Source organism: Hypomesus nipponensis, chromosome 28 (genome assembly GCF_054491055.1).
Source record: "Hypomesus nipponensis isolate SF chromosome 28, ASM5449105v1, whole genome shotgun sequence".
Lineage (NCBI taxonomy): Eukaryota > Metazoa > Chordata > Actinopteri > Osmeriformes > Osmeridae > Hypomesus > Hypomesus nipponensis.
The window spans coordinates 5,996,493-6,018,104 of NC_140388.1; the positions used below are offsets into that span (position 1 = coordinate 5,996,493).

Sequence of the window (21,612 nt, forward strand, 5' to 3'; positions counted from 1 at the left end):
ACCACACACTTTCTGGGTTGAGTCACGCGAAAGCTAGCTAACCGAGAGAGGAGACTGGAAGACAGTATGCCAGTTAGTGGCTAAATTGTTTCATCTCTCCTGAACTGAGTGACACATGTTTACACCCACCCTAACAGCTGAGGATTCAACCTGACAGAGATCATCATGTCAGACTTGGTTTACTCTCTGTGTAGGCTCCTTTGCCGGTGGGTCTCTGACATGTACACTCATGTTTCTGTTCCAGCTCAACCCTGAAAAGTGTGCCAATTTAGCACAAGAATAATACTTATTCAACATAAGTTAAACAAACCAAGATGAAACTTCATTTTTAAAGCTCATGTGTGACCTTTCTAGAATGAACGACCAGCCCCTTGGTGACTTTTAACACTGATATGGGTTTTCGATGTCAACTCAGTTCTGGATTGGCTGGAACCCCTCCCCTCTCTCTCATCCCCAGCCAACCAGGCTGCTGAGTCCGTCTCATCATTGCTAACACAAACACACAGTGTGAAACTAAACTAATTGTTGGTCACATTAATTGAGTGTTTACTCTGGCAGAGACACCAGCAGTGCTGGAAGCCTATAGGCTGTCAACTCTCTGCCCCCCCCCCCCCCCCCCCCACCCCCTGACTCTTCCTGTTGTCCGGTTACAAAGCCTAAAAACTTCCTGTTGCTGGCTGTGTGGTTAACAGGAAGTCATTTTAGATCCCATGATCAAAGAGAACAGAGGATGTCACAACATGAAGGAAGCTGATGTTGAGACCGGATCAGAACCCTGCTTGTTCACTGCAGCCCCCTTGGGTAGTTGGTGGAACTGTAGCAGGTCAGACTGAACACCCAAGTATTCAACTGGGTTCCAACCCCTATCTCAGACTTACCCAGATAGCTGAGCAGTTAGGGAGTCAGGCTATTATTCTTTAAGGTTGTTGGTTCGATACCCGGCCGTGCCAAATTACGTTGTGTCCTTGGGTAAGGCTTCGCCCTACTTACCTCGGGGAGAATGTCCCTGTGCTTACTGTAAGGCGCTCTGGATAAGAGTGTCTGCTGAATGTAAATATACCCAGCCCAGATTCAAGTGGTGCTGGGGTTGGACCACTCCATTCACCTTCTCCAAGGCTCCACGTCACACTGTTGAGAGGCTTCAGTCTTTGATTGGTTAAAAGTACAGGTTGGATGATGGTTAGGCAGTTAGCTGAGTAGAAACAGATCATCTGGACTGTGAAAGACCCCTAACAGTACCATGTTAACACAATGTTGCAATAAATCTGTTTCCCAATCCCCAAGTCTCTTCTTGCGTCATAAAAATAGGATGTTTATCCTCAAGGGGACTTGAATTTCCTCACAAACTGCTTGAGGCAAGCCTTTACAGAGGAGCTTTACCACAGGGTCCAACAGTGGTGTTTTCCCTAACAATGGATCTTCTCTTGTTTACTGTGTGATTAGTGTTAACACAAACACATTTGAACCAACACACCCCAGGGAGGCCTCTCCGCCTCCCCGGCTATGATGCCTGCATCTAAAACTAGTTGATTGTTCCCAAACCATAAAGAGCTTTCTCCAACTCTGCGCTCCCTGCCTTCATCCTCCACCGATCTCCTCCACAACCCCCTTTGTCACCAACTCCCGCCGTCTCCATCAACTGCTCCGTCGTATCCTCCGTTACGTCCTTCGTCATCCCTTCCGTTGTGTTTTCCACCATCTCCTCCATCACTTCCGCCCTCCTCCATCGCTCCTCCGTCGCCTCCTCCTCCCCACTCCATCGTAGCTCCACGGCGCTGCTGTGGCATGGTGTCTCCTCCTGTCGTGGACAACAAAGCAGGGCAGACCCTGAGTTTACAGCAGCTTGATGGATCACGGCTGACCCGGTTATCCCCCCCTCCAACACCAGGGCATTACTCACAGCCTGCTTGTTAACAGAAATGTTAGCCTTGTTTCAGGATGAGGTTGCTATTTTAACAAGGAGCCCTGGCACCAGTCTAGCAAGCCTGCTTTGTCAGATGAACACTATTATGTGTTGTCTGCCTTGACTGTTTATTTGTTTTGTGCGGGTTTCAATACTGAGTGTGTGTGTGTGTGTGTGTGTGTGTGTGTGTGAGAGAAAGAGAGAGATAGAAAGAAAGAAAAGAAGACAGACAGAGACAACGAGGAGAGAAAAGAATGGAGAAAAAAAGAGGTCGTGTGAGATTGAAGGAACTGGAGGGAATCGTGTGTGTGTGCACGTGCAGTTTGGGTCATGGCATGTGACATTTCAACGTTTTATTCTTTTATAGTCGGATGTGCGTACGAGAACATGTGCGCGCATGGGTTTTGCTGAACCAAATCTCAATTGAATCATCCTTAGAAAGGCGATAGGGAAGCTAACATGGCTGACTGCAGCTTTCCCCTTCTCCCCCTTTCTACCTTCCCCTCTCCTTCGTCTGCCCCTCCTCTCTTTCTCTCCCTTCCGTGGCTCTCACTTGTTCCCTCTCTCCACCCCCCCTCCCCCCCCCCACTCCCTCTGAGAATATACCTGTTCGTGCAGATCCCCGTATGCAGGTGCAGGGGGGAGGGGTGTCAGAACCCTGTGAGAGAGGGGTGAACATCTCCGTGGGAGGGAGGGAGGGCGGGCGGGGGGGTTCGGAACATCGCGAGAGAGGGTGAACTGTGCTTGCAGGACGCAGCTCTCTGCGTCGCATGCACTAAGCAAATGAACCCATGAACGAGGGGCTTCCTCAGCCGGGAAAAACGCGATCTTTCCACGCCCCCCCCCCACCCCTCACCCCCTTGCCTTAACCTTCCCCCCCCCTTAACTGTAACTTCTGAGAAAGCGGCCACACAGCTGAGGTCGTGGGGTTACTATTAATACCGTGGATGAGGGTAAGAGCCATTCGATCCACACATCACTGCGCGCCCCGCGCACGAAGCGGGGCCTCGCTCCCGCTAAATGGCCTCTTTGTTGCCGTGGTGCTGACGTTATGTTTTTGATGGGGGGGAGGGGGGGATGAGGGGCTGTGGGGTGGGGGAGAGGCAGGGGGGCTGTGTTGTTCGCTGCTACCAGAGAAGTGCAAGGCTACAGTGTGTCATTACATAAAGCAATTAAGGGGCCCAAAGGCATCCACAGGAGAAGCCTCCACCATGACAGTGTGCTTGTGTGTGTGTACGTGTACGTGTGTGTGTGTGTACATGTCTTTGTGTGTGCGCGTGTCCAATTGACTCCAGCAGGTCAGAGGACTGGAGGTGTGTTGCATGTTAGCAGTGATGCCGTCCACAGTGATGTCATCCACAGTGTACCCCAAAGTGAAGACTCGGTGAAAGCCATTCCTCCGTTCATTGCAAAGTTGCTGTATTCTTCTTGCGCTGGGATGAAATGGACAACATCGAGATGCTGGCCGGCACAGACATCAAAAATGAAAGTGTAATGGCCACTGAGTGTTTTCAATACAGTACAATTTATTTGGATGTTTGAGTGCACAATGTGTGTTTGTGTGAGTGTACGAACGTTTCTGTGTGTGTGTGTGTTTGAGTGTTGGACTTTTGTCTCTGTACCAAGTTTACATTCTTCTCTGGATATTGAGAGCCTCATGAATAAGACACCACCACCAAGTTCCTGAGGGCTTCTCTCCTGAAACACTTCTCAAAGTCAAACACACGGCCTGCTGACTCTCCTCATGCTGGGAGAGTCTGCTGAGGTCACTTCCTGGTTTCGAGGGAATATGGGGTGTTTGAGATGCCTCTCAGCTGGGGTGGATCATCACAGAGAGTCCAGGCAGCACTATGCAGGTCTTAAACTCACCAACAGAGGGCGCCCTTGATGTAAATAAAACGTTTTTTTTGATGATAATTCAACTTTATTGGTAAAATGACCCAAATATCAATAATTTAATATAACCTGCTGATAGGATGCTCATTCATTGAACACCTTTTTTATGTTATAGCATGGTTATGGTTTAATGTGTACCCGGTATAGTTTTCTAGGTACAAACGGCTATTGCACACGGACTGACCCCTGTGGTCCCTGCGACCCGCTAATGATCCACGTTTCTTATCAGTAATTGGATGACGATCAGTCAACCTCACAGACAACGTCTGGACCTCTCCCAGTCGTCGGGTCTCACGTATCCCACAGAGATCTCTCAGTCACTGAATGTCCCCTTCTAATCCCACAATGCATTGTCACTGCGAAGGTATTTGAGCCACACCGCACCAGAGACTGGGGACGGGTCGTTGGGTCTCAGTACAGACATGACGGTAGAGGAGGCTCTGAGAAACTTCTGCTTGCCTTCTTTCTCAAGCCCAAACAGCTTTAAATGATTCCGCTGATTCGGACCACAAGTGCTTCGAGGGCAACAATAGAACAATCTGCAGACGGATGTGTTCTACAATGTCCAGACACAGGGCTACACTGGATTCTAAAATAATTTGAACTCATTACAGGCGACCAACTCGCAATTACCCATACAAACTATAATTTAAAACCCGTGGATCACTGTTGTTGTAAATGACTTGACAACTCATATATAGAAGTATTTCTACAGAGGTAATTACACTATTTACACATCTGATACCGATTACGGTTATCATACATGGAATGTGTGTGTGTGTGTGTTGCATGATTAGCGCATGTGGACTTGATCAGGTTTAGTACAATACCATCCCTCAGTTGAATGTGATCTCTCCATAATTGTCACCAGTAGGCCCCCAGAACCTGTTTCTGTGCTTTTAACGTCCATCAAGAAACATCGAGACTCTCACGTATACGGATTAAAAAGACTATTCCTTATCCATCCCAGACCGGTGAAGAGCTCTTTTGAGACATGACTGACACAACACAAGGCGAAGTCTGACTCAGAGAATGATTCTATACATGAGCCTTCAGGATAAGAGTCTATTAAGTAGTAAACTGTCGCAGTGTGTCCTGTTGACTGTGACACTGCATGGCCTATCTACTCCAGACAATGCGTGCTTCTGGTGCGCTCAGTACGCAACACATAGCTACCTCATATCAGAAGAATACGGATCCAAATTGTAAGACAGTCCAAGATTGAGAACCACTGTGAGGATCCTGAATCACGGGATGTGGTTCATTTGTCCTTTTTGTTTCCCTCCAGGCCCTGAGCACCCCCCCACCCCCACCCCCCTTAGAGAAAGTCTTTTTCCCACAAAGCTTGTTGTCATTTACAGAGTACAATCAATAACTGTTTAAACAACTAAACAAAACGACAACAAACAGCAATACAGTGTACATTCCTTCATATGCGCTGACTGGTATGTTACTGACACTAAGGAAGCTGAACCGAGGAAGATTCATGTTTATCATTTCGGCAACGTTAGTATAAAACCTTTCATTCCTTGATATTCTAAATGCAGCACGAATGAGTGAATCTACTGCTGTTGTGTCACCTCTGAAACCAAGCGACTGCTGATGACGAAGTGAGTGCGACAGCTGGCGTTTGGAACCAGGCCCGTTTAGTCCTATGCGCTCCATAGGTTAAAGATCAGCGCTAAATCAGGGAATTAGTGATGGTTTATAACGAGCATTGAGTTGATGAAATCAATTAGTCTAGTGAAGAGCTCCTTTGGCATAACTACCTTAGTAGGCTAGGCTATTACTGATAATAAGTTAGAGTAAATACGATTGAACTGTTACTTAAGTGCACTTTATCACAAAAGCAGATGTAAAAATTCCCTCGATCACTTATTGACAAATCTATTTTAGCCCTTTCATAACAATTGATGCATTATCGTTCATAAAAAATTAGGGCTATAGCAATATATTGGACGTTGACAAACGCCGCATTAATGTACCAGTAGCCTATTTTTGAATTAGTAACAAACTGAAGATGCTACAGGAGAGCAGGGGCGGTCCGTGGGAGTTTGATGGAACTGTAGCCTACTGTAAAACAGGGGTAAACATATCAGTAGAGGCTGAAAAAAAAAGCCCGGTGAACTAATGAAGAGGATAATGTTTGTTTTAAGGTAGTTCTCATCTCCATAACTTCGACAATATGTGAATCGCAATAGAAAAAAAGACACAAAAAATGCAATAGGCTACAACGTCTCTGTCGGAATTTACTGATGATTTAACACACATGGTCATGTTACGCATGCAGGCTACTCGATAAAACAGTCTTTAGCATTACAATCGTGTTTCAGTGAACAACATAACAATCGAGTATTCGTCTGTGTTACTGTTGAAAGCGTCGTGCGTCCTTAAGCGAGTGCTGGCACTTCAGAGCGGGGAGTGGAAAAGGAGAGGGTCAGAACGATTGGTGGGTGGGGGTAACCCTTTTGGGAGCAAGAAAAAAAAATCAAAAAAGAAAAAAAATCACGTGTTTGGAGATCAAAGGAGATCCGCTTTGTAGAGGGAGTAGGGGGGAGTGAGAAAGCGAGAGAGAGAGAGCGAGGGAGAGAGAGAGAAAGAGGGGGAGCGCTAGCGCTAGCAAGCAAGCCATGTAATTGACAAGGCTGCAATGGTGAAATAAACAGGCTTCGTTCGAGGCACAGCTTTCGTTGCACAATTCGGAGAACAGGGCGCTCTTTTGACGCATCGCTATTGCTCCTATTTGATTTCAGCTCTATCATCGAATAATCCTTGGAAATTATGTTCCGATCGGCGCAGATACAACCGGCAAGATGATGATTTTACCAAGGAGAAGGATAGATTGTGTAGCCGATTTGGTGGTCTTGGTGATCTTCGTGGTCACCACTTCTCTTGGAAGCGTTTTTGCCAAGGATACAGCCTTTGTGGAAGTAGTTCTGTTTGAATCCAGTCCAAATGGAGATTATACTACTTACACGACTGGTTTGCAAGGACGGTTCTCCAAAGCTGGAGCCACAATCAGCGCGGAGGGCGAGATCGTGCAAGTATGTTGAACTACGTTCAGTTTTGGAAATGACAAGTAGTTTATCTTGCCGCAACACATTGCCTTTCAGCAGAGTGTGCGCTTTGATTTGACTTAGTCGTTCTACTCCCAAAACTTTTTTTCCACGGGTGTTGGTGTTGGTGGGGAGGGAGGAAAGGAGGGAGGGGGGTAGCGTTGCACAGTGAGTGTGTATGTGTGAGGATGGTACTAAGTTGCAAGCATATGTGGTCACAAGATGGCTCCTGTCTTGTGGAACTCATTCACAGAGAACCCTATAACAGGTTATTTTGTTGCTTAGATCCAAATCCCAGCGTGCAGCATCGTTTCAAGAATATTACGGACATTTGTAAACTCTTGAATGAAAGAAGAGGTGCACAGGGATTTCATTGACACGATCATTACAGACATTATTACTGACATTGTTTTATTCCCAGCCTCTCAAAATAAGATTATCCTCTTAGAATGTGGGACTGGAAACGTGTTGCTTAAAATACCAGAAAGTGATTCGATTAAAAGTTGTTTTCATTTGAGGGTAATTATTTTTTATGGGTAGCCTAAATGAGATACGGCATGTTCAAGCACTGCACACGTCTCACCTCTTCCCTCTACAGTTACTTTGTTGCTATCAAACAAGTCTTTTGAAGTCTGAGATCTGTTTCGCCAGGGGAAAAATGCACATTCTACGCCAAGTAGGCCTAGTTCCATCATGTCAGAAAGCATGGCTCTATTCTGGGTATCTGTATGTTCACTTAAAGGGGTCCCTTAGTTAAAAGCAGGTTGTATGGTCCTCTTGGTAGCCTATAGCATAGCAGGCTAGCCTAGCTTATGCGCAGTCATTTTTCGCATGCCCTGTAAGTTTATGCACCTGTTCTTATATCTATCCATACAGTCCTGTTAGTACTGCAATCGGCCTCGTGGCCTACTCTGTTTAAGCCCATAAACGTGAAAACGTGCTTTTACTGTCGCCAATGGTCGAGAGCAAAGGCGACACGGGGAACTAAAACGTTTGTGCCCCAGATGAAAGTTTGCTAACTTGCGCTCTTTGAAGGCTGCGTGCAAAAGCCTAGTTCGTATTATCGTCGCATTTGATCCGTCAGTATCTGTGGACTCCACAATATCGCTGAAGTGTGGACCAAGCATCTTTAAGCCCTCACAGTTTAGTAGGAAGACAGGGAAGAGTGGTTTCTCACAACGTTATGAGAAGGCAATGCTCACTGCAGAAGATTCAAGCAATGACTTGACTGCAGATGTTTAATATGTGCTTCAACAAATGCTTAATGTCTTAACAGAACCTCGCCCTCAACCATAACCAGGGATGACCAGTAAGTGGATACCATCTGAGATTTAGTTGACATTCTGGTGGTGGCGTCATCATAGTTCATCTGCAGAGGGTGTAAGGAAATATCCAAATGCAGTGTTGGTGACACTGGTGTCAAGGCATTTGGAAATGTGTTGGCACTGGTGAATGTAGTGTTCAAACCTGATGAAGTACGTCACGTAGAGTAGCCCAAGAGTGTCAGTATAGTAACGATGGACGCAAACACATCTTATTATCTCACACACACTGCAGGGTCTGTGTTGAGTGAGTCATTTGCGCATTTGTCTTCCTATCTTATCGTCATGCTAGGCTGCTCACTGTGTTAACACTGCTTGGCTGGGGACAATTTTCTCTTTGGAAATGGCACATGCTTTTGAACGAATAGCTACAGAGGCAGAGAAATGGTGTGTCTTGGCGCATTTTGAGTGTTACATTTTCAGTCAAAACGCCAACCATTTTGTCACACGACTCTCATAGGACCCACTGAAAGTGTTCCGGCATCTCTTCTGGCTGCGTCCAGCGAGGGGGTATTTACTAAGGAATGAGTTCTGTCTATATACAGCTCCGGTCATTTGGCTGCGTTGGCAAACAGAAACCTCGGACCTCAGCTTTACGTCTCAAACCACCTTCTCCATTTAGGTTTGCTTTCTTAGCTCGCATAGTTTCTAACCACTCTCGAGGCAGTTCATGTTGTTTTTTTGTTTTTTTAAAGCTATATTAAAGAAGGGCCAGTGTGACCGACACAGCAGAAACTTACACAGGCTCCCTTTTTTTAATCATTTGTTTGTGTGGAAAGGTTTTTTTTCTGTCACTGTTCTGTGAGGCTGTGGCGACCACAGTTTTCGAGCTATTTCCAATGGTGACGTTATACAAGAACCGTGAGTTTTTTTGGGGACGTGATCAGATTGTGACTTGAAGAAGTTCAAAAAAAACAAGTGCCGATATCTGCATGCCTGCTGTCTCGTCTGCCTGTTCCTGTGTGGTGCCCTCCACCCACGCTCTGACTTCAAAACCACTGAACCCCTAAGCTGTTTGCTGTCTGGGTCTGGGCCTTAAGCATCCGCTCCTCCTGTGAAAGGGGCGCTTGATTCGTCTTGTCCTAAGGTAAGGGAAGCCGGCTGTTTGAGTGGGACCCCAGGGTTTGACACTACCTTCAGTGCTCAGTGGTGGCCAGACCTCAGCAGGTAGAGAAGGGGTCGGTTGCTTGGCAGGGTTCCTGTGTAAAGACGTTACCGCCGTTACCACCAACACACACTCCACATCCCACTCTCCCCCCTAAAACCAACACCCCCTCAGCCTTGCCTGAGTGTGCTTGGAAGAGGAGGAGGAGGGGGTGGGGGGGAGACTGTACTGCCCTGGCCAAAAATAATAAATTATGTCAGTGTGCTACTTGCTCTGCACCAAGGGAAGCAAAGCGAGAGGAGTCGATGAGGAACCAGGCGCCCAACTCTAGCACTCCCAAACCAGCTCCCCAGTCGCCTTCAGTTTGACAGCTTGATAGCTAAGTCATCAGATGACAAGGGGATGAGTCTGACCCTGGTCCTGCAGAGCCCCACGGCGGCAGTTTCAAGCAAACACCCCTCGTGGCCTAAAGCTGAGCCACATATTGGAAAGAGGGTGAAGTGACAGTTCAGTGAGGTGCTTCTCCACCCTAACCCCGTTCGCGGACCCCTGTTGGAAGTCCTTGTAGAATGCTGCAGTGTGAGGCCGGCCCCTTCCTGTGACGTGGCCTATCGGGTTCCAGGCACTCGTGTGAACGGGAGAGAGGCATGTCGCCGCCGCCGCGGAAACGCCCGGAAACGTTGCCGTTGTGGCGTGACCGTGGCAACTGCAGCGCAACCACCCGGCTGTACCGACGGAGGCTGGACGAGCGTCGCCATGACCGAGCTGTCGTCCGATCGATAGTCCTAACCTCTGGACTCCTCCTGACCTGCCTGGCCCGAGGGAGAGAGCTTCACGGGTCCTTCAGGGCTGAGATGCCTGCTTCCACCCCATTTCCTTGACCCTGTGCAGTACTCGGACGGCCCTGATGCCGGGGGTGATGAGGCGGAGCTCGTCAGGATGCTACGTCTTTCCTCCGTCGCGCCTGCCGCTTTCCCTTGTCCGGAGCATCTGCCTCTGATTTCTAGCGGGCCGGGGATGTCAACAAGGACTTAAGCCAGAGGCGGCAGAAGGGAACGCAGCAGGAGTGAGTCGGCAGGGGCGAGGAGGCAGGGCGGCAAGGGTGAGCGAGGCGGAAGGCGTGAGGCAGCAGGGACGTGGCAGCGGCATTGCTGTGAGGAACGACGTGGAACTCGCGGTCCAAGCGCTGACGAGCAGGACCGGAGAGAACATGTGTGTTCTGCCTGACTTCCCTTTTAGAAGGACTTGGAACGTCCCCAGAATCAAAGTGACAGGAAAGAAGGGTAGAGCTGTGCCAAGTCCTGTCCCAAGCCTTTATCTTTGAAGTCCCAGGCAAGGGACCAAACCCCCCCCCCCCTTCCTCAAACACACACACACTCAAGCACAGAGTCTCACAGAGAGCCTGTCATTTCCTCACAACCTGACTATAAACAAATACATACAACAAATTGAACATTTCCCTCCCCCCAAAAAAGGGTTAGGTTGTTCCATAGGCGCCCCAGAGACAACGATGAACGCTGGGTTGTGGAGGATACCTTGGGGCTGGCACCAGTTGTGTCGGACCGTATTTAGACTATAATGAGAGCTTGGTGGGGTTGTGGGAGTCTGCGCCCTCGCGGCCCACCACAGACTGGAAACCCCAAGAGGCCATAACGGGCCGGGCCCAGACGGAAGGTACCAAACACCAGGCCCCACCCAGACGAGAGGGGGGGGAAGAGGAGGGAGAGACGGCGTGAGAGAAGGGGGGGGGGGGGAAGGAAAGGGAGAGAGGGACAGACGGAGGGAGAGAAGACTGGGTTTAAAAGGTTAAAAGTGTTGCTCGAATACTTTTTCCATTTATTGGCTTGGTGGTTGCAGCTGTATTTTAAGTGCTGTCGTCTCCCGACCGCCACCACGCTCCACTTTCATGTCCGAGCCAAAGTAATTTGAGGCTGCGTTTCTCCTCTTTTTCGGGAATAGAACAGACTAAACTGTTTTTCTCCCCCCTCTTTTTGTCCTCCCCTCAGACAAATTCTTCTTTGACGCACACAGCCATGAGCCCCCTGGGGTGGGGTGGGGTGGGTATGTGTGGGTCGGCGGGTGTATGTGTGCCCAAGTTCCCGGTGTAGTTAGACCAGACACACACGGGCCTTCTCAGGATCCACTCATAGCGATCTGCACATCGCATTTCAACCTGTCACACCGCGCAGGTCACCTGTGATGGATCTGTCCAGGTGTGACGTTCTCGAACACCGTTTCCTGTCGGGTGTTTGCCTCTTTCAGATCTTTAATGTGCCGACGCTCTCGGTAAGCAGCCACCACACCAGTCCTCTTCCCTCTGGGGTTGTCTTTGCCTTTGGCTTCTCTATCTCTCTCTCTCTCTCTCTCTCTCTCTCTCTCTCTCTCTCTCTCTCTCTCTCTCTCTCTCTCTCTCTCTCTCTCTCTCTCTCTCTCTCTCTCTCTCTCTCTCTCTCTCTCTCTCTCTCTCTCTCTCTCTCTCTCTCTCTCTCTCTCTCTCTCTCTCTCTCTCTCTCTCTCTCTCTCTCTCTCTCTCTCTCTCTCTCTCTCTCTCTCTCTCTCTCTCTCTCTCTCTCTCTCTCTCTCTCTCTCTCTCTCTCTCTCTCTCTCTCTCTCTCTCTCTCTCTCTCTCTCTCTCTCTCTCTCTCTCTCTCTCTCTCTCTCTCTCTCTCTCTCTCTCTCTCTCTCTCTCTCTCTCTCTCTCTCTCTCTCTCTCTCTCTCTCTCTCTCTCTCTCTCTCTCTCTCTCTCTCTCTCTCTCTCTCTCTCTCTCTCTCTCTCTCTCTCTCTCTCTCTCTCTCTCTCTCTCTCTCTCTCTCTCTCTCTCTCTCTCTCTCTCTCTCTCTCTCTCTCTCTCTCTCTCTCTCTCTCTCTCTCTCTCTCTCTCTCTCTCTCTCTCTCTCTCTCTCTGAGAGAGTCTGTCTGTCTGTGTTTACCTCTGTCTCTTTCTTTCACATACTCTCGACCTATTGCTCTCACACTCCCCCCTCTCTCACTCTCTCTTTTGGCTCCACCTGGAAGAAGTGCATGTTGGTACTGGTAAACCCCAGCAGCTATGTTAGTTTCCACTGGGCTGAGTGGGTGAGACGTCCTTTGATGTTTCTCTCCAAGAGAGATTAGCAGGCAGCCTCGCTCAGCCCTGCCTATCCTTACTATTCCTCTCTCGCCCCCTCGCTCTCTCTCTCTTTCTTTCTGCAGTCTCTCACTCTCACTTCTCTCCTTCTACCCCCCTCTTTTTTCCCCCTCTCGTTTGCCTTTTAGTTTTTTTCTTCATCTTTGGGGACTGATTCCCTTGCTGCTCTTTCCTTGAACCGTCATAGATTATTTGTCAGAGCTCGTTTGTATGAAGACCCTGTTGTCCTTCATTTCGCATGCTGTGTGTGGCTAAGTGTATCTGCCTGGGGCTGGGAAGTATCACTGCCTCGGGCTGGGAAGTACTTCGACCTGGGGCTGGGAAGTACTTGGTTATTGGCCTGGTTCTGGGCCCTGGTTCTGGGCCCTGGTTCTGGGCCCTTCCTCTGCTGGGGTCTGGGTGTGGACTGTCTGTTTCTGGGATGTGATGTACAGGCATCTGGATGCTGCAGAAGCTTCAGACAATCAACAGAAATACGGCAATGACTGTAGCTGGCCAATGTCCCCTAAATGAAATGCCCTGTCAGTCGGTCCTTTGATGAGAACCTTCTGGGAGGCCTGCTTCAGCCCCTCTGTCTGTCCACTGACACTGGGTCTGGAGAACAAAGACCAGTGCGGGGTGGGTGGGGTTATGAAATGCCAACACTGTCCGTGGCACATCCAGGCAACCGCATGCTTTGTTGTTCTGCCAGGAATGTGCTGACTAATGGTGGACGGACGCAACGCCAGTCTCTTTTGTTATTCTCTCTCTCTCTTTCTCTCTCTGTCTCTCTCTCTTTCTCTCTCTCTGCTATGCAGAATGATGGAAGGTAACCTTGTGTAGCCCGCCCCCCCCCCCCACACACACACATACACACACACACACACACACGCTCTATACACAGATATCTTTGCCACAAACACACACACACTGTGCGCCCGTTACTCCACTTTTGCTCACGCTTTCTATGCAAGGGAAAGACTTATCAGTTATCTGTCCTACTCTCCAGTTTAGGAACATGAGGTCCAAAGGTTTGCAGCTTGTGTACTTCCGTTACATAATTTCATCGGCCTCTTACAGGCCTTGTTTTCATATCCATGCCTTTTGATCTGAATGTTGCCTAATTCCAAGTAGTGGAAACGGCAGACTTGTTTGTCCAGTCTCCACTCTCTACACACTTCCTGCTTGCGCATGTTTGTCAGGGTCGAGGTCGTCCACAGTGGCGGTCTGTAAGCTTGTTGTGTTTTCATGGTCCCCAGGTGACAATAGCGGTTTGGTGTGTTGGTCTGTCCTCTATCCCCATCCTTCATATCAGTGTTGTTCGTCCTGGTCCACCATTTCAACTTCTCAGCCCCTTAGTCATAGCCCTGTCATTTGTCTCTCTCGCTCTCTCCATCCATTCGCAGTAATGGCTCTCACCTCACCCTTGCAGAGAATCGTCACCAGGCCCGATGGTGGAAGCCCCTTGAGCTCCACCCAGGCCCTCCTCCACTCCCTATTCCCTGCTAGCGCTGCCCCCAGACCAAGCCCTGACTCCTGAGGGTGGTGATGGAAGGAGGGGGTGGGGGGGGGGGGAGGCTGTTCCAGTAGTGGAAGAAGGCTGGGAGGAGGAGGAGGAGACCCAGGCACTAACACAATGGGGCCAGAGGTATGATGGATGGGCCTGTGTGGTTCAGGCGGGACCTGGTAGGACCATCTGTGGTGTGCATCATTTCTCTGGGTAGAGTGCCGTCGAGGTCCCCTGGGCGAAAGATGGATCACTTTGTGTTTGTGTCCCCCTCCAACACTCCGCCTCCTCACCCCCCTGGGTTGGCGGGTGTGGAGACGTGTCCCAGATTTGGTGTGAGAAATGGTGGGAGCCGCCTTCCTCATCTGGGCTTTCAGCATCCTCAGCATCTCAGATGTGAGGCTGTGGGGATTACACAAGTTCCTGTACCCAGTACAATAGCGTTATTCCTGTACCAAGTGGACTAGCTTAGTTCCTGTACCTAGAAGACTAGCCTTTTCCCTGTACTCAGTAGACTATCCTAGTCCCTTTACCTAGTAGACTAGCCTAGTTCCTGTAACTAGGTGAATTACTCACTGCACCATACAAACCCCGTTTGTGGATCCTACTTGACTCTCTTTTCCACCAATTTAGCTCAGACTTTTGAACCATTTCTGTTCAGAATTCTTGGAACCTTGGGGCAATCGAGTGAACCGACCCACATTTCTACCAGTTTTGAGTGGATCCATTGCAATCAAGGATGCCTCATCATCGGTCAGCCTTGGCCAACTCTTTTTTTTTCTTCTTTTCTTCTGATGATTGTGTACTTGATTCTCCGTAGTTGCCTTTTCCATCCTCTTTTACAAACCTATAGAAGATGATACTCCCACTGATGTGGTCAAGGAAAACCTGCTGTTTATATGCTCCATCTGGGAACCAACGTTTTGGGTTCTGAACCTATTTATTTTCGGTCCAAATGCTCCGTGTTCAAAGTTAGGTGTGCGACGGAACACGTCCCATGTTGGTGGGAAAGGGGTGAGAGAGGCTTCCGGTTGACGCCAGACAGAAGCCCCCCTCAGGAACCTGCCCACTCCGCGATCCCTCCCCTGCCTGCTACCACACTGTCCTGCTTGCCCCCAAAAACACCCTCCCCCATTCAAGAATGTTTCCCCCCCCCCAACCAACACCATCATCATTATGTTGAGTGTTTCTACCCACCTGCAGCTCCCCTGCAGTCCTGGGGACCTGGACCTTGACCCAGGCTAGGCCTGCCATGGAGGGGAGGGGGGGGGTCAGACTCTGGGGGGGCTGGTACTTGGTGTAGACCACATGAATGTGCCGCTGAGGCAGATAGGAGAAGGCTGGCTTTTGGGGGGGGGGGGGGGAAGGGTGGAGGGAAGGCGGAGGCAGAGCTAAGCTAAGCGGACTCTGCGCGCTCACATCAAAGAGTCTCTCCTCTAAAGCGAAGAGTGAAAGAGCGAGAGGGAGGAGGAGGAGGAGGAGGAGGGAGGGCCAAACTCTTCAAAGGGCTGTGAGTAATGCCGTCTCTGATTCGCTGTCGCGCTGCAAAAACCAAACAATGATGTAATTGCCCTCTGGGTTCAATCTGCCAGCGCACCAGTAGAGGGTGTTCCCTGCTGGGAGGGGAACGGAGACGTTCGAAACACTTTGGAGATGTTTTGTTGGAGGCCTGAACAAGTATGAGTGGAAAAGGAGTCCAGTGAAAGGTTGGGAATCCGTCCAACTGACAGTTGTTTTGTTTGTTGACTTTGGTTGTGGAAGGGGCTGCCGGACGAGAGCTCTATCTGATCTATGAACGGACACGTTCATCCACGGGGCGTTTCCCAAAGCACACAACAGGTGGAACAGATTTGACTCTGTTCTTTGTAAAGTTTATACAGGGTCGTCGTGCCCGTGTGTGTGGGTTTGTGTGAAACCAGGCGTTGACACCTCCAATGACGGCATCAATCCCTTGTAGTGGGGGAAGTCTCCACTGTTTACAGTGGCTGCAATAACACAGTGATGTTGATCTGTGTTTTCACGCCTGTGACTGGGGTGTGTTCTGGCCTGCCGCGTCCTCATTGTCAGTCTCTTTGATGTCGTACGTTGGCAGTTAACATGCCAGTGATTTGATTGATGGGCCTTTTATAAATGGTGTGTTATTTACAGTATGTGGATTTCACACCAGAGGCTGTGTGTCTGTCGCATCTCTGTAGAGGTTTGTGGGGACTGTGAAGGGTTTGGTGGGATTGCAGACTTGCCAAGTCGCAGTGATGTGCCTGTCTGATGGACCGTTGCTCCCTGTTGCCATGGCTTTACCCCCCCCACCCAACCCCTCTCCACACACACTGGCTGTGTGATGGACCATTGCTCTCCGTTGCCATGGCTTTAACCCCCCCCCTCCCCCCCCCCCCCTCTTAATCCTGAGTCACAGCAGCAACAGGCTGTAAGTGTCAGGTTATGCTGGCTGTGTGTGGGCAGATACATAGTCCTCACTAATGATAACTTGTCTCCGGACATGTCAGGGAGTTCTTATGACCAGTGTTTCCCAGAGCGTTGGTTTGGTGAGGGGGGGGGGGGGGGGGAACTGTGATGTGGAAAAAAGGGAGAGAGAGAACTTCAGGGCTTTCAGAACCATTTTGGTCTCGCACCCCACAGGCATGTGATACAAGTTAAATTGTCGCTCCTTAGGTGACGCCTCCCTGAGGCATTCCTGAAAGGAACAAGGCCTCGCCAAGCTTTTCTCCTCCTAGCCTCTCTCCTCCCAGCCAGTTTCCTCCCAGCCTCTCTCTCCAGCCCCAGCCTCTTTCTCATCCCTTTCTCTTTCCCTGCACCCTGACAGGCCTGCAACTTGTGTGCCCTTCAGGTTGAGCCTGCTAGCTAGCTACTTAGCTCATCCTAGTTAGTTAGCTAGCATGCTCATCCTAGCTTGTTGGCTAGCTGGTGGGTCCTAGCTAGTTAGCTAGCTGGCGGATCCTAGCTAGTTGCTGAACTCTGTACAGACACCAACAGTCAGGTTGGGGCTGGGCAACACAGTCAGTGTCTTGTCCATGAGGATTTCCTGTGTGCCCACTATTAACTTTAGTAGCTATATATGGGTGGGGGCAGCACTGGCAGTAGAAAGGGATGGGTGCCTTGGTCAGGTGACAAAATACTCAGTGCTCCATACTAGACACACTACTGTTCTAGGGTTACTGCTCCATACTAGACTCCACCACAGCACAGAACCCTGTCTCTATAGGGCTGTCGGCATGTTGAGTCAACGACCACTCGTTTATTGATGTTGTGTGGTTGTTGTTTTATGTGAAATTCCTCTGGCTCTCCATATTTTCCCTATGATCTCTGTGGGCGGGGAGGGGAGACAGTGGTGCACGTGTGGATTGTGACTTGAGGCCTGGAGGGCTTCTTCGTGTGGTCCCTGTTTCTGAAGCTGAGCCTCAGACAGGCTCGCGGGCCCCGGGTTCGGCGAGCGAGGGGTGCATGCGTCAATCATAATTGCTGTTTTGCTTCGGGTCGAGTTATGATCACCCGTGGCAACGCTTGAAAGCCATGTGAAATGGGAATTGGAGTGCGGGCTTTGAGGAGACTAGTTGTGTCGATGTTCAAGTTTAAACTGTGAAGGGAAAAATGTCTTTTTTCTCTCTCTTTCTCTTTCACTCACTCACTCACTCACTCTCTCTCACACACTCTCTCTCCTTCTATCTCTTTCTCTCTCGCTCCCCCACTCCTCCCTCCCCAAATCCTTGCCTGTCTCGATTACTTAGTTTGTATATGTGTTTAACAGCTTATGTTGGCAGGGCACAGGTTCCCTTGTCTCTCACTACTTCAGCATCAGCGAAGAGGGGAGGGGGGTGACATCACAGCAGGCTGGACGTGCACATTGTGTGCTCTCTGGTGTGTGTGTGTGTGTGTGTGGGCGCGCACTTGTGCATGCGTGTGTGTGTGTAGGGTTGTTTTTAGAGGTGAGACCACACATGCTGTGTCAATGTTTGCAGGAATAATCAAAAGTGCAGCAACCTCAAATCCTTGCTTTCTCCGCCAGGCACAGCAACAAAGGCCTTCCCAGACGCTGCGATTTGAAGGGGGTGGTGGATGGGGGGGGTGGTGGGTGGGATGGTTATTTTCCTAGGGAACACCGCTGACCAGCTCTGGTCAATCTGCAGGGACAAGGGTAGGGGGGGGGGGGGGGGGCGTGGAGAGGGCTGGAGGAGTCCCTTCCCTGCAGCACACTGGTGGGGAAGACTCAATGGAGCGCTGATGTCACCTCTCAAGCCTCCTAAGCCTGGACCCCCCCCCCCGCCCACCCCTGCACCCCCCACCCCCCTCCTGCCCCATCCACCCCTGCAGCTAACACATGCTGCTGGCTTAGAGGCCTCCTTATCCAGGGGATATTGAGGAGGGTAGAGGCCCTGTGGATTCCTGAGTGTGTTCCTAGAGATGACCCTGCTGAATGGAGATGGGAGGGGGAGGGGGCAAGGTCACACACCTGTCAGGAGTAACCACACACCACCTTTTGACTCTTAGCCAATCGGAAGTCTCTCTGCCAGATGAGTTGAAAGTTCACACTACACCAGAGGGACGCCGGATGTATAAAAGTCTCAAATAATAATTCATGCTCACATGATAAGATTGTGTAGGTCGTCCTGTCCATACAAACGTGCGAAGCACACAGACTTCTACACCCCCCCTGTCCCTGGGCATCCATTTTGAAAGCAGACACTGCTATGGGTTGTGTATGTCCCCAGGAAGTGGGCAGTGTCACTGTGGCACCTGTCCCCTCAGCTCTCCAAGCACGTCAACAGGACAGATTGATTTAGCCTCGACCCTTCTCCTCAGTAGAACTTGCATTGGAAGCCACGAAGGATCGCTCCTCGCCTATTGGAATGTCGGTATCTGAGCAATGTGAAGAATGCATAGCCTACTGCAATTCTCCCAAACAACAGAACAGCGAATGGTTCAAACTGTCGGGCGACTGTTCAGATTCAACATGTGGACACGGCCCATGGTGTGCTCAGAGAGGGGCCGAGTCCAGAGTTGGTTTGTTAGTTCTGCTCTCATTAGGGTTAAGAGTGTTTACCTCCAGGAATAGGTTGTCCTTCAACTCTTAGTCCTCTTACGTTTATTATTGTTGTCTTATTTATGTCAAAGCCTGCTGTGACGGGGGCCTTTTTACTCTCCTTTACTCTGTTCATTTTTCCATCAATCACAGATTCTGTCTCAGGCCCAAGCCCTATCTCTCTCACCCCCCCCCCCCCCCTCCATTTTCTCTCTCTCTCTCATCCTCCCATTCTCATCATCTTGGCCCCTCTACGCTTTCGGCTCACTCCGTCTCCGTCGCTTTCTTTCTCCTGCTCTGTGAATTTCTCATCACAGCTTCCTCTTATCTCAAAAGTCCTCCACCACATATGCCCCGGAGAGAAGGGGGGGTGAGGGGGTGGCGGCATGGTAGGATAGTGCCCGACCAGAGGGGCCTGTTGTGGGGCTGAAACCGGTCTGCGGTGGGGGTGCGCTTCTGGACGTGTCTTAGGACTATCTCACCTGAGCTACTCCCTCCACCCCCCCCCCCCTTTTAATAAAAAGCTTACATATCCAAGCGCATCATACTTCCACACCTCTGGACACTCATGGAGTTGTTGACCTAGAGGAGGGAGGAGCGGAGGAACGTAGGAAAGACGGAGGGGGGGAAAACGGGCATGGGGGAGAGGGATGGAATGGCGGCACAGGCACACAAAATGATATCTCTGGTGGATATCTGGATGTCGGGGATGCCTGGGATGGCTGCTGGACACTTTGGGCTTTGTCTCTGAGGGGATGAATGGAGGCCTCTGTAAGGGTGGTGACAGACCGGCGCTGGACTGGACTGGACCGGGGACAGGGCTGCTCAGGTCTGGGGCTCGATTGACCTGGCTCGACACTCGGCTGGGACTGGACTGGGCTGAACCGGAGCTGGTCCGGTCTGGGACTGGACTGGGCTGAACCGGAGCTGGTCAGGTCTGGGACTGGACTCGACTGGACGAGACTGCAAGACGTTGGAAGCTGGAATGGAACAGGCTGTGCTGCACTTGGGGAAAGGATGTGAACGTCCCAGGGAGATGGTGCGGCGCTGTCCTCCTCCTCTTCCTCGTCCTCAGGGTGAGGATGAGGCTCCAAGCCCAGCCCCTCCCTCCATAGGCGGGGTCATCCGAGCATTGATCTGGACACCCTGCTGGGACACGGGTTAATGGATGAACTTGACTTCCATTCGAAGGTCATCTCTCTCTCTCTCTCTCTCTCTCTCTCTCTGTCTCTGTCTCTGTCTCTGTCTCTCTCTCTCCGTGGCAGTCGAGGAATCCTACCACAAGACGGCATTGACAGAGAGAGCCTGGCATTGTTCTGGAGTGGAGAGAGTCCCTGTGAGAACTTCATCCACATCAAGCCCTCGCTGGCTCCAGCGGCACATCCTGTGCGAAGAAACGTTTTCTTTCTTTTTGTTCTGTAATGCTGTTCTTCATCTCCAGAGGCTTGTGTTTGCCAGGGCTGTCCTCCTCCTTGGGCCTAGGGGAGAAGAGGGGTGGGAGGGGGGTGGGTTTTTTTGGGGGGGGAAGAAGCGCGTCCCTCTCTGAAGTCCCAGCCAAGCCGGCCCCGAGGTTACAGGCCGCTAAGTGGTTCCTTGTTTCTAATAAAAAACAAATCAAGTAATGTGGAACCCTGGAGGGTTTATGAGACCGGAGTCATGAACTCGGCCCAGTGGAACTGTTTCTTCCTGGGTTCCACGTGGCCAGGCGGGGGCCCCGCGGGGGTCGCACGTACACGGGGTGGAAACGTGGGGTTGGGGTTAGCTCTGGGAGGAAGGCTGGGGGCTGGGGGGTGGGGTACCTGGACATGCGGCAGTAGTGAGAAGGGATCTCGAAAAAGGTTAGGGTTAGCAGTTGGCCCGTGCTGTTTCGTACTGTTTTAGATTGACCCTGGGTTGGGACTGTGTGTCGCAGAGGACTGCTGTTTCACCCCATTTTTATTTTTTATTTTTTAAGCGATCCCTTTATCTCGATCGTCATCTCTTTCTGTATCTCTCTTTCTCTCTCTCTCTCCTTTCCACCCCCCTCCTCCCCGGCTCCTACCTCCTGGCATGGTGACCGGAGAGAGGAGAAGGGAACAATACTGCGTTTGTGTGCTACTCTGCGCTGGGCCGGCAGCTAAACAAATGTTGGGAGGAATTCTGGTGAGTGGCCTTGCCCCTGTGCCCAGACCCATCCCTGCTAGCTCACCAGCCCACTCTGGGACCATCAAAGGAACAACTCGCCCTTTTATAGGGAGCTATATGGTAATGGAGTTATTTCCACACCAATTAAAGTTTACTTTTCTCTCCCTGTGCCCTCATGTGGACTATTTATTTTCCTCCCCAGGCAGCGAAGGGGAAACCTGCTCTTGCCCACAGCACAAACATGCATGTTTTTCCGCTCCACAGGGAAAGAGGGGAGAGGTAGGCGACGAGGGATGCGGGCTGGGAGAGCGGGCTGGGGGTGGCGGCGGCGGCGGCGAGTAATTGAAAGGGGTAGACATGACGGTTGAGTTCTTGACCACTGTATTTGCAAAGCGTTTGGTCACCCACGTCCTGGTGTTGTTGGTGTTTGTCCAGCGGAGTGAGTGCCCACCTCTCTCTCTGCGCTGGAGCCTCTGGTCGTGTCCTCTGGGCTGGGCGGGAGATGCGCGTTTCAGTTTCAAACAGGACATTCACGATTTTCAACGCCCCAGCCTCA

The 21,612-nt window shown here is 50.6% G+C and overlaps 1 protein-coding gene across 1 annotated transcript in view; it reads left to right on the forward strand.

Moving 5' to 3' along the window:
• Positions 1 to 6,556: 6,556 nt before the first annotated feature.
• znrf3 (zinc and ring finger 3) overlaps positions 6,557 to 21,612 on the forward strand; it is a 54,166-nt gene continuing 39,110 nt past the window's right edge. Inside the window, exon 1 of the mRNA XM_084695011.1 lies at positions 6,557 to 6,843. Coding sequence (XP_084551137.1) covers positions 6,613 to 6,843 — 231 coding nt within the window. The 5' untranslated portion in view covers positions 6,557 to 6,612. The remainder of the gene's footprint in view (positions 6,844 to 21,612) is intronic.